We start from the raw sequence: 17408 nt of genomic DNA, 5'->3' as shown, positions 1-17408 counted from the left end.
TCTTGCAAAGGGATCACTGTTGTCAGCTGGTTTGATGGTGTGAATGTGGCAGATACGAACCATGCTCCTCACCTCCTCCAGCTCCAAGACTGGCCGGGTAACCCAAGTTTCTTAGGATTTCTATTGTGTGATAAAACATGATGGCCACAAGGAACTTGGGGGAGGAAAGGGTTCATTTCAGCTTACACTTCCACGTCACAGTTCATCACTGAGGGCAGAAACCCAAGGCAAGAACTGAAGCAGAGGCCTTGGAGGAGCGCTTGCTGGCTCACGGCTCACTGGTTTGCTCCTCATGGCTTGCTCAGCTTGCTTTTTTATAGCATTCAGGACCACTTGCCCAGCTGGGCCCTTCCACATCAATCACCAAGAAAATGCCCTATAGATTTACCTACAGTCTTATGGAGACATTTCTTAATTAAGATCCCCTCCTCTCGAATGACCCCAACTGATATCTATATTGGAAAAACAAACAAACACAACTAGCCAGCACAACTTGTCAACTTGGCACACAAACACATTGTCAACCTGACACACAAACACATCATTACTCAAGTGCAGCCTCTCCTTTCTCAGTTGTACCCAGGATGCCATGGTAACATTACTATCACAATATAAAACAGCATATCTGGTTTTCAAAAGTCCCACCATCCTTAAAATTCACTTGAAAGGTTTTGTCTTCTTAAAACCTCCAGAGTCCTGCTGAGGAGAGGGAGGAAGGATTTTAGGAGCCAGGGGGTCAGGGACATCACAGGAAAACCCACAGAAATGGTGAGCCTGGCTCATGGGAATTCAGAGTCTGAACCAACAACCAGGGAGCCTGCATGATACTGACCTAGGCCCTCTGCATATGTGTGACAGTTGAGCAGCTTGGTGTGTATGTGGGATTCCTGGTAATGGGAGCAGGGGCTGCCTCCGGTGCTTTGACTGGCACTGGGAACCTATTCCTCATGCTGGATTGCCTTCCTCAGCCTGAATACAGGGGGAGGAGCTTGGTCTTATGGCAGCTTGATATGCCATGCTTTGGTGATGCCCATGGGAGGCCTGGCCATTTCTGAGTGAATATGGAGGAGGGGTGGGTTGAGGGGGCCAGAGGGAGGTGGAGAGAAAGTGGGAGGTGAAGAGGGAAGGAAGGCTGTGGTTGGAGATATAAAATTAATTAATTAATTAAAAAATATCCAAAGTATCCAAATTCTCTATAACTCAGACGTCTCTTAATTATGGACTTCTGTTTAAGAAAAGAAAAAGAAAAACTAAAAAAAATCCAAGTGAAATACTTCCTTACTCTAAAAGGGAAGAGCCGGGGGCACAGTCACAATCAGAACAAACAAACCCAAGTTCAACAATGTGAATAGTTCAGCACCAGATGTCTGCAACCCGCTCACAACCCTGTGGAGTTCAGAGAGCCTGGGTGCTCCCCTTCTCCGACTCTGGCAACCACAGTGCACACACTCGTCTCCTAGGCTCAGGCTGACTCCACTGCACACATGCTACTGTCCGTGGTGGTTGTCCCGGGGTACTGGCATCTCCGAAATGCCAGGCTCTCCTCTGCATCTGGGCTGCACCTTCACCATAGCCTCTCCTGAGTCTCTTCAAAGACTCTAACCCAGTCACATGCTGCCAAGCTTCTCTCCATGACCCCTTCCTGCCTTTAAAACCAGAACCTCCCCTGCAGGGGAAGGCAGCTCAGACAGGAGTCAGGGGGACTAAGGACTGGGTATGGCTGGCCTAAGAGAAGCCCTTGTCCAGGACCTACCCATGTGACTTCACGCCCAGGTCATGATAGGAGACCACAGCTCCTCAGGAGGCAGAGGGTGGCCAGATTCCTGCTTTCTGTGGAGCTGGTACACAGCCCCAAACACAGAAGTGTGGTGGGAACAGAACCTCCTTCCCAGTGGGGGGCTTGTGCCCCTGCATGCTGACCCCTATGCACTCAGGCATTTGCTGGGACCCACTCTGCCTAATAGACCTTGAGCCCTGCCTAACAGGGATTTTTAAGTCAGTAGCTGGACATGAAGACAGGGCTGCTTGGGTGCCCAGGAGATCCACAGCAAACCCCAAGTAGGCCCTGGGCACTCACGGAGTCCTGCAATGCTTTCCCCACATAGGAACAGCTACCGTGAATAAGGAACTTTCCTCTAAAGCCAAGTTAATCTGACTCCATATTCTTTCCTACGGGGCCTCTGGGGAACTGTCGAGAAAGATCAGCACACTTGCAAGGGTGCCCTCTATTAGGGGTTCCTCTTCTTCTTTAACCCCGAGCTGACTTGGTTGGAGAGCAGTATGGCTCCTCACAGAAATGTACAGAATTCTCCCAGGGCCTCCGCTCTAGAGAGCGGCATGGCGAGCCATTCAGCACTTTTGTCCTTAGTAGCCTGGTTTCTATGCAGACCCAGCTGTGAGCTGAGCTGTGTCAATCAATGCATATCCCAAAAGCCCACCTGTCGATCCAGAGTCTTGACCCGTCTCTCCCAAGTCATGTACTAACTGTTCCCTCCCATCGGCCACCCCCAGTGTCCCCAGAACTTGGCCATCACAGAGTCAGGATGACTGCTAGGCATTTGGTCCACCCGAATGAAAACACCCACTCAGGTCAACGGGCAATTTAATTTCTTTATTTTTTTTTTCACAAGCTTTGAATTCAGAAATAAGAGCCACCAACAAGTCAGTCATTAAGTAAAAATGGAAGTGAATACAAAGGAAAACTGTACAAAACTTTAAAAATCTGACTGCCCCGCTGACCTCCTCGGAGGGACAGGGACTCAGGCAGCCTGGGCAGAGCTGTTAGCCCTCCGTCCTCAGGCTTGAGGGGTGTGTCAGGACACCGCTTTCTGGGTGTGAGCCTGGCTGGGCCCAAAGACCAAGGCTGGCTGGAAGAACACACAGACCAGAAAGACACCATGGCCAGGTACAGGGACCAGGCTGCGGACGCAGGACGTGGGTGATGAAACTCTATGACCAGGTGGAAGGCTTCCCTGCCATTCTGCATATTCACAGGTCTCAGTCAGGGTGGGGATGGGGATGACATCCTTCCACTGAAGACTCTGAGGGCAGAGCCTTCATTTTTAAGAGTTTGGGAGTCTCCCCTGGGGGCTAAGGTCTTGGCATCGTGTCTACGTCGGTCCTCGGCGATATCCATCAGCCGCGCTCAGACTTGCATACTAACTTACTAACATGCATCCTATCCTAGAACAGCTACAGGGCGCAAAGGAACCATCACTCAGAGGGTCGTGGAGGAGTGGAGGGGACGGTATAGGACGATGCTACACCTGGGGATCACTAGGAAGGGAAAAATGGAGACACCATGCTCTGAGGTGGAGTCGGTGTGAACACACACTGTGGGCAAGGAACTTCCAGGCAAACACACCACACTAGTACCACTTCTTCCTAAACAGAGAAGGAAAGAGCATCAACTCAATCTCCCCTCCATCAGTACCAACTAAAACTGTGGGCTTCAAAAACACAGACAGGAAAAGGAATGGACATTTTCCCAGAATCCTTCACTCTTGTGTAGCTGGCTCATCTGAGGTCAACCGAGGCTGGTGATGTTGGAACGGCCACCCGGGGGCGCCACGATGCGGTGGCCTGTACGCCTTGGATTGTTGTCATCTATCTGGGCACCTGAAAGAGACAGAAGTGTGTGGAATAAGACCTGTTTGCATCACCTTGGTGTACTGATGCTGAGCCTCTGCCCTCCCCACCTTTGTGGGTATTCCACCCCATCCTGAAATGCTCAGCATTCCAAACCACCTTCAAGACCCCGTCCAGGTTCACGCAGGGAAGCCCCCATGACCTGAAAACCTGCCTGACCTCTCCTGGGCACCTGCCAGTCTTGGGGTTCCCCTCCTAGATCTCCGACCCCTGCAGAGTTTGGCCTCACTTAGTGAATTCCTACTGTGTGTAGCAGACTTGGTGCACTGGTTTGTGCTGAGAACACACAATACCGTGATGGATACAGCTCAGAGGCTCAGACTGAGTGCCCTAAGGACGCAGACATTAGACTGAGAAGGTAGGACTCATGCCCACACTGGCTTGTCCCCAAAGCCCACCCTCCTCTGCACAGTGTCCTGTGCCTGTAATGCAGACTAACCAACTTCCCTTCTGACCCTGACCTTACAGGGCCTGTCTAGGTGAGCCTGCCTTAGAGTGCAGATCTGGTTCTCCCAGCCATCTCATTGGCAGCTCTCTGACCTCCTGGTAACTCGGGACTTCGCCCATCACTTCCCTCATTTCCCTTCCTAGCCCACAGTCACCATGCTTGCCCGGTGACTGTCCCATGAAACACCCGTTAGACTGACACGCCACACATATGTACCGTAGCACTGTCCTGCCTTTGAAGTGGACAAGGGTGAACTTGATAGCCATGATGGGAAGCCAGCCATGTCACTGACAGCAATAGTGACGCTTGGTAAATGTCCATGAGGCCCCGAGGGCGGCACCGTGGGCTTCAGAGGGAATGGGGGGCCCTAACACAGGCTTGTTATTACATGGCTATCTTTATTCTAAAGATGTTTCTATCCACTTCTAATGATAGATCTGCAGTATTTGTTGCCTGATGGGACTAGAGAGCCAGTCTGCAAAGGCTGTGAGATGCCACTGTCTCCAAATCTCCTCACAGCGTAGAGGGCAGCTCTCTGGGCACACCAGACAAGATGCCAGGGTTGTGCGTGGGGTCTCTTTGTGCAATAACATCAGCCGCCTTTAACACCAGGATTGCACTCAGATAACTATTTCAAGGAAGGAATATGGAAAGTGAGGTGTCCTGGGGTCCCCTGACCCAGTACCCACTGCACTCCCTGCAGGGTACCTCTCGTCTTATAATTTAAACTGAAATTTCATCCTTCTCTCAGCTCCTGCCTCCCTCTCTGTTGCTAGCACATGCCTTTGCTGGGATGACCCACTGACCTACTTTAGCCCACTGACTGTTTTTACAGCGCCCATGAGCTCATGCTCAGGTTTTAAATGGTTGCATCTTAAAAAGGGATTGAACGCAACATCATAGCCTTTGAACTGTGGAATTTAGCAGGCTTCTCAGCTCATCTGAAGCTGTCCAGCTGTGCATCACTCATCAGCAAATCCCTAGGACCCTGCACTGGCTCGAACAACTGGGATCACTTCAAGGACTGTGCAATGCTATGTGTGTGTGTGTGTGTGTGTGTGTGTGTGTGTGTGTGTGTGTGTGTGTGTGTGTGTACACGCACATGCCCTCCTGTGGCCATCTGGTAGAGTTGCATGTAATCCTGATTCTTTCAAACTGAATTTTGTGAAACACACCACCACCACGTGGGGATGACATAAAGTCCCGACTGTGCTTCCTAAGCCTGGAGTTGAGAAGGATGGCTGAGAGCCAGGCACAGAGCATGGACCCAGCAAATGACAGGGCCCCTGCCCCATACCCATCCCTGGGCTCCACACTAAGCTTCATGGTATGAGAGTGGTAACATCCCCTGGCACGCTTAAGCCCAGAGCTGACTAGGGTCAAGTCAAAAATCAACATGCTGTGCTGCACCCTAAAAACACCTGCCTATGCTGTGCCTCAGGGCACAGCAGAGAGTGTGCCCTTGACCTTCTGGCCTTCTCTACCTGTGTCTGAGGCTATGGACCCCTTTCTACAGGAGTCTGGCTACCATGAGACTACCTGATAAACTGAAGTTGGACTGGTGGAGGTTCCTGATGGGCGGGGGTTGGTGTTTGGAAGGTGAAGATTTGGCAGACGGAGCAGGAGCTGCATGTTTGGGTGTAGCTGGCACCTCATACACGGGACCATCGTACATTCCCCTGGAAACACCGTGTAACCCGGAAACCTAGACAGAGAGAGGGAGGGGTCAGTTTAACACGTGTCCGTGCCTCTGCCCTGGCAACAGAGCGGATCTGAGGCCATCTAGCTGTACATCCCACGCATATGCTCGCACAAGCCACATTTGTGTACACACAGACATGTGCCACAGCGCAATGTGGATATACATTCACACGCATGCATATGCGCCATAGATGGGCACATCTGTTCATACACATGCACACAGAGCTTCATGCTGAAGGACCTCAAGTCATTTCCACACACTCACTTCCCCTTCCACTTCCTCCTCTGCAGGTCCTAAGACCCAGACTACAGCAGTCAAGGGCCAGTCTTCCCATCTTTACAGAAGTGCGTAGGGAGACGAGCAACTGGGGCACGTGACTGGTTAAAGGAGGGAGTGAGGGAGGGAGAGACAGGGAGGGCAGAGGAGTCCAGGAGCCCCTCAGTGATGACCTCAAGCAGGCAGGCCACCACCATCCTGAGACAGAGAAGCTGGAAACCATAGAATTGAAAGGAGGCCCACACAGCCCAGAGCTGAGAAGCGACCCATGGTGCCCCCTGGAGATCCTGCACAGCCCAGAGAACCTCAAGGAGGACCAGGAGAGATGGCCTCAGAGAATAGCATTCATCCAGGGAAGCGTGCAAGGCCCTCTAGGGGCCGGGGGTAGCCAAGAGACCGCGCCCTGAACCCAGATCCAGGCACCTCCTCCAAAGCTGACAGGCTCAGCTCTGGACCACTTGAAGGGCCCCCAACGACCTGTACCACTCTCCTGTCCCACGGCCCTGTTCCCTGACTGCCAAGGCCTCCAGTGATCTGAGCCCCCTCCTCAGGCTCTGCCACCCTGCTTCTCATCCCTTCCCTCAGTCACCACCTCCCTCTGGGCTCAGAGTGGCCACAGGTCTGTGCCCCACTCCCGGCCTGGCTCCTGCCCTCTACCCAGGCAACAAGGGCAAGGAACCCTGCCCTCCCCTTACGTAAACGGATGCCTTAGCACTGGGCCAGGTGTTTTCTCAGTAACAGTCAGCTGTTCCCACGGGCCTCAGCTGCAGACCGGGGAAAGGTCTACAGCCCAGCAAGGGAGCTGCTGGCCCTGGGTGTGGGGTGGGCATCCCAGCCATTCTGGTACCCAAGACCCCAGGCCCACTCTGCCTCTCCCCAGACTTAGTCTTCCCACCTGGTGCACAGGGCCTGTGACGTGTGTCTATCTAGTGCTGCCCTGTGACAGAGGCACATGTACAAATGTGCATGCACATGCATATACACCCCAGTATACAAGGCACACACCTATCTATATATGTGCAGACATGTTCAGTACATGCAATAAACACACACGCATGCACAGCACACTCAGTGGGCACACACCCACACATAGGCATACATTTATAATGTACACAATGAATAAGTGGATGCACATGTACATGGGTGCACAATACACAATGGACATACACAAATATGAGCAATGGACAGATGGGCACACATGCATGCATGCACAGTACACACAGTGGGTCCATGTGCATGTGTGTGCAATACATGTGATGGACCCACATGTATAGTACACAAAGTGGACACACAAGTATGCATTCATACAACACATAAGAAACAGAGACAGACAGGCAACATACACAGCTGGCCCTTCTGACACACTGGGCTCATGTGAGTAACAAGTTGCTATGGTGACAGGGAGGACAGCCACAGTAAGGAGTCTCCCTCTTCTGAGTCAGACAAGGACAGCGCCTGCTCTATATTTGGCTGGGGCCTTCCGAGGCCAAGTCTCAATATCTTGGAGAAGGTAGACACGCATCTGGCAGGAGGGAGGAGAGGGCTAGGCAGGTCAGGAGGGAGCCAGCGCTCAGGGATGCTGGGCAGTGCATTCTCACTATGACGTCTGGGTAACTGGGGCAGTCTTTCCTGGCCCTGAGAATCAGGTTCTCATCTGGGAGACGAGACCCATGACCCTCCATGTGAAGATCCTCCAAGATGATGCAGGACTTGTGAACACCTCTCCCCCCCACACAGGTGTATGCAATACAAGCTGCAAGGCCTGCAACCTCCTTCGCCTCGTCTGATGGCCTGGGCTTCAGATCCAAGCCCACTTCTCAGACAAACAAACATGTTCATCAGCTCTGCACAGGACCGAGCCCAGTTCCCCAAGAAGCGGTTGGCGCAGCACAAGGGCCCTCCATGCAGGCGCTCACCTTGCTCCTGATCCTGACACGCTGGTAGAGGTGTTCTGGGAACGGCTTCCGAGGGATGAAGCGGCCCATGCCCTTGCTGACGCTGATGTTTCCATCTTCAAAAACAATCTTTCCCTGGCTGATGACGACCAGAGGCGAGCCGTGGCACTCCATGCCCTCAAAGATGTTGTATTCCACAGTCTGTGAGTGCAGAAAGCCCAGATTTACTTCTGTACCACACCCAACACTTCCCCTGCACCAGTACAACACACATAATGTGATGCTCTGTTACAAGCATTTCCCAGTGACGACTTCTTCACTGTGTAATAGTGCACTGTGTATAGCAGACAATGAAGAGCTCCTGCTGGTCCTGACAGTTAACACCCACCCTGGGCACCTGGAGTAGGAGTACTCTCCTCTGTGAACAAGCACTATGGACGCTCTGGCTGTAATGCACATGTCAGTGAGATGATCTTTTGCGGGGGACAGCTTCCTAAACTAAAATCTAAGGTCAAAGGACATGGGCTTCCCTAAAACACTTGCAGTGCGCCAGCAAATCACGTCCCAGCTACTGAGCCCAGCCTGCACTGCCGGGTGGAAGGAACATTGCACACTTACAGTCTGAGCACAGGGCAAGGCCGTGCTGTCACTGTCTCAACAAGTGAAAAGACAACGGGCCTGTGAGGTGGCTCAGTGGATAGCGACACTTGCTGCCAAGCCTAATGATCTGAGTTTGAGCTTTGGGATTGATCTCGTGGAAGGAAAGAACTGACTCACTCAATATGTTCTCTGACCTCCATATGCCCCCTCCAAAAAAAAAAGTCAGCAGAGGATAAGGTTCTGCTGCTGAATCCTGCTGCTCTCCCAGAGGACCAGCGCTGGTTCCCAACACCCTGCTCACAGCCCTGTAACTCCAGCTCCAGGGAATCCAACTCCCTCTTCTGGCCCCTGCAGGCAGTACATTCATGTGCACAAAACACACTGTTAAATACACAAATAGTTAAAAAGTAAAATCCTAAAAATAATGAAGAAGACGACAGAACCTCTAAAAACGTGCGTTTGGTTTGTGGCACTTGAAGAGGTACTCAACCCCATTAGGCAGCTGCCACCCCCCAGTGGCTTTTCACCTATTCTTTTTCATTGTGTTTATCATTTATCAATTATTACAACCATGGATCACGTGTGGTTGAAAACAATCAAGTGGTATGAAGGGGATCCCAAAGAAACTCTTCTCTTTTTACCTCCGACGGAGCTGAGTGCCTTCCTGCTTCTAACTGTCCCCACACCGGTGCTGTCTACACATCCTGAGAGTCTTCATTCTACCCCTTACCCCAGAGCTCCCCAGCATGAGTTCAGGTCTGAGAGCCCTTGAAAGTTCACAAGCTGCTGATCTGAGTCCCATCATGCACTTGGGCTGCCACAGATCTACCCACTTCCCAACATCAAACAAATGTCCCATCGGTGTGATGCTTTTGCTAAAACACACTGTGTGTGCCGTCTGCAGGTGTGATCATGTGATCTCCATCGCCCGAAGAGGTGACACTAGATTCCAGCTCTGGCAACACGGTGAGTCTCCCAGTTGCTGTGACAGTATCCTGGGGCACACATGACACCCTGGAGTCTGTCTCAGCACCTGGCCTTCCATATGCTGTGACCTGCAGCCGGCAGTGAGAGCAGGTCTCTTCCCCCAGGCAATACAGGCAAAGCCCTTACTGTGCAGTGTTCTGCACACATTCAGTAGTCTCAGTAGTTTCCCACCTTGCAAAGAACCTACCCTTCCTTTGGTAACTGGCAGATCCCTAAACCCAATCCATGCCCTGAACTTTGTGTATCATACCATGTTTTGTTTTTTTGTTCGGCTACACAGTCAGTTTTGGCTACTTTTTTTTCTGTAGCCTGCTCACAAACAGAACAATCATTCCCTCAATTTTTTTGCCATGATTTCCATTCAAAGCTGTCATTTTTAAAATGTATGCTGGGGACTGGAAGGATGGCTAAGGGGTAAAAGCATAGGCCACTCTTCCAGGGAACACAATGACCAGGAATAGATGTGTCTGCCCTGTGTGCAGAGACAGGGAGGAAAGCATGCTCATAGGACCAGAACCACAGCCTAGCTTAGCCTGCTCAAAGCACCTTCTTGGAATCTCTCCAATAGGAGAAGTGTAAATGGCTGATGCAGCCACGTGGCAGATTTGGGAAAACCCTGTATCACTTTTAACCAGAAACTTCTGAAATGGCCCAAAGGAATAATCACCCACCCAAACTAAGAGTGTCATGGATGCCGGGCGGTGGTGGCGCACGCCTTTAATCCCAGCACTCGGGAGGCAGAGCCAGGCGGATCTCTGTGAGTTCGAGGCCAGCCTGGTCTACCAAGTGAGTTCCAGGAAAGGCGCAAAGCTACACAGAGAAACCCTGTCTCAAAAAACCAAAAAAAAAAAAAAAAAAAAAAAAAAAAAAAAAAGAGTGTCATGGATGAACTGGGACTTACTGATTTATGGCTTTTGGCTGTTATGGTCTTCATCTTGTCTGGGTCCCAGATGACTACATCAGCGTCAGAGCCCACAGCAATCCGACCTTTCCTTGGGTACAAGTTGAAGATCTTGGCTGCGTTGGTGCTGGTGACGGCGACAAACTGATTCTCATCCATCTTGCCGGTAGCCTGCAATCAAGACCCAAACACTGAGGAGAAGGAGAGATGGACACAGACCTGAGCCTTCCTGTGGGGTCCTCACAGATGGAAACCAGGCTCCATTGGAGGGCCTGGTCTGATCAGAGCAGGGATCAAAGGAACAGCAGAGGTCTGCTGCACATGAGCCACTGGGAAGACTCATCAGTGGTTCTAGGCCCACATTTTATAAAAACTAAAAACTGGGCCCAGGAGACAGCTCAGTCAGTAAAGTGTTTGCCACACAAGCAGGAGGAGCCGAGTTCAATGTCCACTGATGTAAAAAATAAGGCAAAGCAACACACACCTGTAATTTTAGCACCGGGGAGGTAAAGACAGGAGGAGCCTTGGGGCTCAGTAACCAGCCAGTCTCATACCTACTTGGTGAGTCCTAGGCCAGAGAGGGACCCTGTCTCAAAAAATTATAGACAGGAGGAGCTGGAGAGACGACTCAGTGGTTAAGAGCTCCGGTTGTGTTTCCAAAGGACCCAGATTCCATTCCCAGCACCCACATGGCAGCTCACAACAGCTGATCATTTCAATTCCAGGGTCTCCAGGACCTTCTCCTGGCCTCCAAGGGCACCAGGCACACATGTGGGACACAGACATAACATGCAGCTCAAACACCCACAACACAAACAATAATGATCGAAAGTAAATAAGGTGGGGACTGGCAAGATGATGCAGCAGGTAAAGATGCCTCCCACCAAACCTGATTACATGAGTTCAATTCCTGGGACCTGGTAGAAGACGAGAACTGATTCCCCCAGACTGTCCTCTGAATTTCACATAATGCATCACGGCACATGTGCACCCACAAACATGCACACAAGAGGATAGACACACACAATTTACAGAGCCGTTTCTGGTGAGCTAAAGCACACTTCCAGCCACCAGCCACTTTCCATCCTTCATTCAAAGACTATGACATCAGGAGGCGAGGACTTTACAGCCTGGGCCTAGTTTCCCAGGATTCCTCTGTTCCCATCTCTACTTTCAGGTTAAGAGAGAGATGGGCCAGGCAGGGTACATCTAGAATCTTCCAGGCAAGAGGCGGGGTGAACTTACCACTGCCTTGTCCCAGACAACGGTCATCCGCTCCTCTATGCCGTTGACACCCTCAGGGATCAGAGTGAAGTTGTCCTTGCCCACAGCTTTCTGGGCGGTACTATAGGGACAGTGGCCACTGCCTGTGACCTGCAAGTCTCCACTGGCGAGAGCAGAAAGAAGGCAGAGTCACACTCATTGTGAACAGCAGTCCCTGGCATGGGTCACCCAGCCCAGGAGTGGTACTTCAAGCCCCGGTGGTTCTATGGAAAGTTCTGAAGGAGGCATCGGGCATCAGGAATCCTATCTCAATATTCTTTCTCTGGTGTTTGGAATTGAACTCACGGTGTATCACATGCTAGGCAAGCACCCTACCAGTGAGCTATGTTCCCACCCCCCTTGTCGCAATAGACAATAATACAGTCAGTCATCCAGTCAGCCTGTCAACTCCAAGCCTGCTGGTCCATGCCTATGTCCTATATATCAAGAGCCTCCCATCTTCAACCTGAGTCTGACATCTCTACATGTCACAGGAGAGTCACACACACTGATATGTGTCTCTTAAAGTGAGGTTACCGGCCTATGGCAGCTGGGGCTTCTGCGCTGGGCTCATAGAGCAAAGACTATCATAGGTAATAGCTGAGTGACACAGATCTCTGGGTTTGTCATTTGGTCCCTTGAGAGTTGGGAAGCAAGGACCATTGGATGCATCCAGAACCCGAACCTGGAGACTACTATCAGTGAAGACAGGGCTGTGACTCAGTGCTTGTAAACGCAGGCTGAGGCTGTCCTCTACGTTATAGCATTAGGATATGTAAGTCACTTAGATGCCAGACATGTGCCTAAGACTTGTCCTGCTTAGGACTGCCTGTACTTAGATGTTTAGCAAACCCACACCACACATATGCTGTGTGTCTGGATGAGGTGAAGCCATGGTGATCATCAACAGATCATGGCATGGTGGGTGTAGAAACAAGACCACAGCAGGTTGGACAGGAGTGTTGCAAGTGAGCTGAACTGCCGTTTTAAATCTGATGACCAGAAGATACCTCTCTGAGAAGTAAGCTTCCAGCCAAGGTCTGGAAGCAGCAAATACCAACCAAGAGACACATGAGAGAGTCCTAGGAGGGGGTGGAGTGCAAAGGCCCTGAGACACGGTGCTTTCTTGGGGGCTGAGGGTATCGCTGTCAGCCTAAGACTGTTAAGCTGGGCCGAGAGCACCAAGGGCAGAGGAAAGGTAAAGTCGGCCTGGAGAAAGACCTAGTCAAAGAGTGAGGTCCAGGTCATGCTCTGCCCTCTGGACTCCACTTTGGGAGGAGAAATCATGGGGGTGTTCTCTTTAGTCCCACTGACATTTCAAGTGCCTAAGCACAAACAGTGAATAGGGATGGCATCTTGGAAACAGAGGGCATCTGTGGAGGCAAGCGGCGCCAGCACACTGAGCCAGAGTGGCCATGGCCAAGGGTGCAAGACATCATCAGTTTCCGGGGACTATAATCATGTTTCTGCCTTTTTCTGAGCTGGCCAAGACTGTGGGACAGCAGATCCTGAGGGAGATGTGAACTCGTTTTGTAGTTTGAAGACGTGTCAGACTTCCACAAGCTCTGGGCTTGGGCACTGAGTCAGCACTTGAATTCACCAGCAAATAGTGTCTGCATCATGTTGGGAGAGATTTCCACACGGTGCACATCCCAGAGTCTCCTTGTTCACACACAGTTCCTTATATTGGGAAGTCCTGTCTTATCCCCAAGTCCAGCCCCAACCATCTACCCTTTCCAGGACAGCCTGTCCTCCTTAGCTTACTGTGTGGTCTTGCAAAGCCCTCTTCGCTCTTGCTGACTACAGAAGGGATTGCCGGGCTGTGCTCCACTATGTGGAGAATACTGTGCTTTACCAGTGACGGTGACGGCTTTTCAGATGAACTTCCTTTCATCTGTACTGAGCCACAGCTGGCCCTGTATGAGCAGGCATTGATGGTGCACGTGGCCAGTGAGCAAGCTGAGTGAGACGGGGAGTCATTACATACGCTGTGACAAGCCCAAGATGACAGGACCAGCAAGTGGCCAAGGCAAGATTTGAATCCTGGTCTCTCATCCCTAGTCCTGAAGACTACCAACTGCACCTAACTTCCTAGAACCCAGCAGGTGCATAAACAATGCGGAGCTGGTGGGAGGAGGCGCTCAATAAGTGAACAATCACTAGGTGAAACACACCCGTAGGTCCAGGAAGAATCGCTATAAACAACAGGGAGGACTGTTCTCGAAACACAGACCCCAAGCCTCCCTTCTCTAGTGTGTCTGATTAGCCTGTGGTTTCCGGCTGCAGACTCCAGCCACAACCCCAGCCCTGCCTCCCCGTCCCCATGGCTCTCACCAGGCCAGCAAGGAGGTCAAGTAGTCAGGAGTAGTGGGGTCTGGACTCAGGGGAGGGGAGGTCACAAATGCAGCTGCCTTCGCCCAGTTCTTGCTCCAGTAGTGGGTACCATCCGTCCCCAGGCTGGCAGCGATGGGCTCACCGAAGACAAGAGGGCCTTGAAGAGGCAAACACAAGGAGTGTGGTTATAGCCAATAGCATCCATGCTGGTACCAAAGGAGGGTCTGCAGCAGAGGAGACTGACTAGAAGCCAATAGTCTGGCATCTTCCTCAGGGGCAGCAACATATAGTGCCCCTTACTGTCAACACCCAATTCTGTATCCAATTAGGGCAGCTGACCGAGGCCAGCACTCATCTATACCCAGCTCCTGCTGTCCCTGTACTGTGGTCTCTGGGACAATGCCTTCCTTCTTCCCAACCCACAACTGGCTCTTTTCTCAGGCTATGTGGTAACCCTGAGCATAAGCTCCCAGTGTGAGTCCTGGACAGAGCTCAGGAGAGGGGCAAGCCAGGTGGAGAGCCCAGGGAGTAGCCCCACAAAAAGGGAGACAGGATGCAGAAGGACCTGCAGGCCATTCCTGACTAATCATCAGTGTGTGTGAAACCCAGAGAAAGGCTCTACAGCCAGCAAGGTGCCACACGATCTCATCTGGTCGCTGGAAGCAGGGATCGTCACAAATGAAGAAGCTGAGGCTCAGAGCTTGTTGGGGACTTGCAGAGGTCTCTGACAGGTAGCACACTAGCAGTCAAATCTAAAACCAACTTCGTACAACCCCAGACCACCCCTTCAGAACACTAGAGCCATAGGCTACCAGCTCCTGGCAACCTCTGCTCAGGAGTAAATGTGAGCATCCTTCGCCCCTCAGGAGGATAAGCACCACCTGCCTTTCTTCCTGGCCAGCGCGATGATGTCCGCTGCACTCTTGCTCATGACCTTCGTGATATACACAGGGCAATTGATCCGGCCTGCAATGGCAATCGCCCGGAACACGGCTTCGGCCTCCAGCTAGGGACACAGCAAATACAAAGGTCACAGGAGGAAGGGGGCAGCCACCCCCAAACCCATGTCCTTCTTCTTAACTGTCCTCAACAGGGAAATCTTCCACTTAACAGGAGGAGAGGAAAACAAATGAGGAGTGAAAAAAGTTCAATGGAGTCTGGTGGGAGAGCTGAAGATAGAGCGATGCCCTGCGCTGGTTTAGAAACACTGCACAGGCTGAGAGGGGACCACTGTACCCAAAGACACACAAACGGTCATGGCAAATGACTGACCCCGTGACATCAGGGCACGCCCATGGCCGACAATGCCTTCCCATTCACCCACTGAACCTCATTCATTTCATCTCATCCCCCTCTAGACCAGCCATGCTCTCAGGATTAGCAAGCCAAAACACCTGCTGTGACTTCTATTTTGGGTTTTTAATTTACAACCGCTCAAGGCATGGCCCTGAAAGAGGATTGATTCGACAAGACACTAGGGAACCCTTCAATCCAGTTTTCCTGTCGCCAATATATACCAAGTCCTCAGTGAAGATTCTCCCCAAGTCAAGACACTTGGGTGTGTGCAGGGTCCAGGGGTGATGCTCCTGGACCCTGGCATAGGCCTTTTGTGGCCTCTCCGATTGCATGCTCCAGAACCCTGGGAAGGGGTAGGGAGAAGGGAGCGGAGTGGAGAGGAGAGGACAGAGCAGAGAGAAGTGGGAGGAGCTGGGTACAACTGTTCTGTTCCAGCTGAAGGGCTCTGGAATGAGCACTTGGCAATTAACAGATCGCAGAGTGGCGAGTCCTTACCTCCTCAGGTCTACTCAGAGCATGACCCTCAGGACCGGTGATGCCCATCTCCAAGATCCGCTTTTGTTCCTAGGAGACAATCACCAATGAGCCAGAATGAGGGAGCTGAGAGGAACCGCTCTTCCAGGCCCTGCTTGACATGAGGCAGATGAGGCCATGAGGGATGAGGAGGTTCCCACAGGCCAGCCAGTGGACTGAGAGTGACCGGCTGCTCTTCCCACTCTACCAGCCCTCCCCTCCATTTGTCCATGCCCATCCTGTGCCCATCCTCAGCAGTATCTGTTTTGTTCTAGAACTCCAGGAACTGACGAGGGGAAGCGCAAGGCCTGTCTCCCCAAAACTCAATGGTGGCCTGGCCCCCATGTGGGGGTGCTAGGAAATGAGAAAGCCAGTAAGAGGTGATGGGCACCAAGAGATACTGGTGCTTTCCTGTGGGGTGGGCTTTCGTCTCAGGAAGAGACTCGTTCTGACAAGAGCGACTTTCACAACACCCAGACCTCTGCACACACCTGCTTTTCTTCCCGAGTTTTCCCCACACCTGCCTGGGCCCTCACCGGAAGCTCCTCAGAGCCTGGTAGTTACCACACTCCCAGACCTCCAGAACTATGAGCCGGAACTATACCTCTTTCTTTCTGGGGAGTGGGTCAGTTCCCCCTAAAGCAGGATGTCACTAGACAAGCCACCACCGTCCTCCACCTCCTCCCTCATGCCCCTGTAAGCTCTCTCCCCATCTTCCGGTTTGCTGATGGAAGAAGCTGTCAGTCTTCCTCCTCAGAAGCCAAGCAGAGGCCAACATCTCACTTGTTGATCTCCAGAACGGAGACCGAAAATAAGCCTTTCTAGAAATGTGGTGGCTATGTTTGGATGTCAACTTGGCTAAAAATCTAGAATTAACTAGAACCCAAGCAGCTGGGTGCACCTGTGAGGGATTTTTCTTTATGAAATCATCTGAAGGGAGAAGACCCACCTTCAATCTGGGCCACACCTTCTGGTGGCAGCCTATACAAAGAACACAGAAGAAGGAAGATTTTGCTCTTCGCCTGCTTGCCCTCACTCTTCCTGGTGTGTCCATTCCTTCACTGGCATCAGAGCCTACTTCTTTGGGATTCCAGCATGTACTCAAGACCATTTGAGAATCCAGCCTCCTGGACTGAACAACTACTGGATTCTTGGACTTTCCCTTGGTAGATAGACATTGTTGGACTAGCTGGACCACAGCATCTAAACCACTCATATGACTTACTATATTATATACAACATATATAATGCATAAGTCATTCTATATGTTCTGTTCCTCTAGGGAACCCTGACTAGTACAAGGAGCTTGGGGAGATGGCCCAGTTGGTAAAGTGATAACTGTGCAAACATGAAAATGAGTGAAACCCTCAGAATCCACATTTTTAAAAAGATGCTGCATGTACATGGCACCCTTTCTCTACTTGCAGAACAGGTTTGTTCAGAATCTCACAATGCAGAGGAGAAAATAGATCCCAGAAGCCAAGCGCCTTTCCAGTAGGCACACAAGCACAAGCACACATCTCTTATCTTCACATGTGGTATGAC

At 51.5% G+C, this 17408-nt stretch overlaps 1 protein-coding gene across 2 annotated transcripts in view; it reads right to left on the bottom strand.

Annotated features, from left to right (window-relative positions):
- Positions 1–2590: 2590 nt before the first annotated feature.
- Crmp1 (collapsin response mediator protein 1) overlaps positions 2591–17408 on the bottom strand; it is a 58168-nt gene continuing 43350 nt past the window's right edge. For both annotated transcript variants that reach the window (XM_028882354.2, XM_028882355.1), the window contains exons 7-14: positions 15846–15914; positions 14940–15060; positions 14055–14211; positions 11703–11844; positions 10458–10628; positions 7991–8170; positions 5636–5801; positions 2591–3618 (exon numbers count right to left, since the gene is read on the bottom strand). In XM_028882354.2, the coding sequence (XP_028738187.1) occupies positions 3527–3618; positions 5636–5801; positions 7991–8170; positions 10458–10628; positions 11703–11844; positions 14055–14211; positions 14940–15060; positions 15846–15914 (1098 nt within the window). In that variant the 3' untranslated portion in view covers positions 2591–3526. The remainder of the gene's footprint in view (positions 3619–5635; positions 5802–7990; positions 8171–10457; positions 10629–11702; positions 11845–14054; positions 14212–14939; positions 15061–15845; positions 15915–17408) is intronic.

The sequence above is a fragment of the Peromyscus leucopus genome, chromosome 10 (assembly GCF_004664715.2).
Source record: "Peromyscus leucopus breed LL Stock chromosome 10, UCI_PerLeu_2.1, whole genome shotgun sequence".
Lineage (NCBI taxonomy): Eukaryota > Metazoa > Chordata > Mammalia > Rodentia > Cricetidae > Peromyscus > Peromyscus leucopus.
This window is presented reverse-complemented; position numbering and strand designations above follow the sequence as displayed.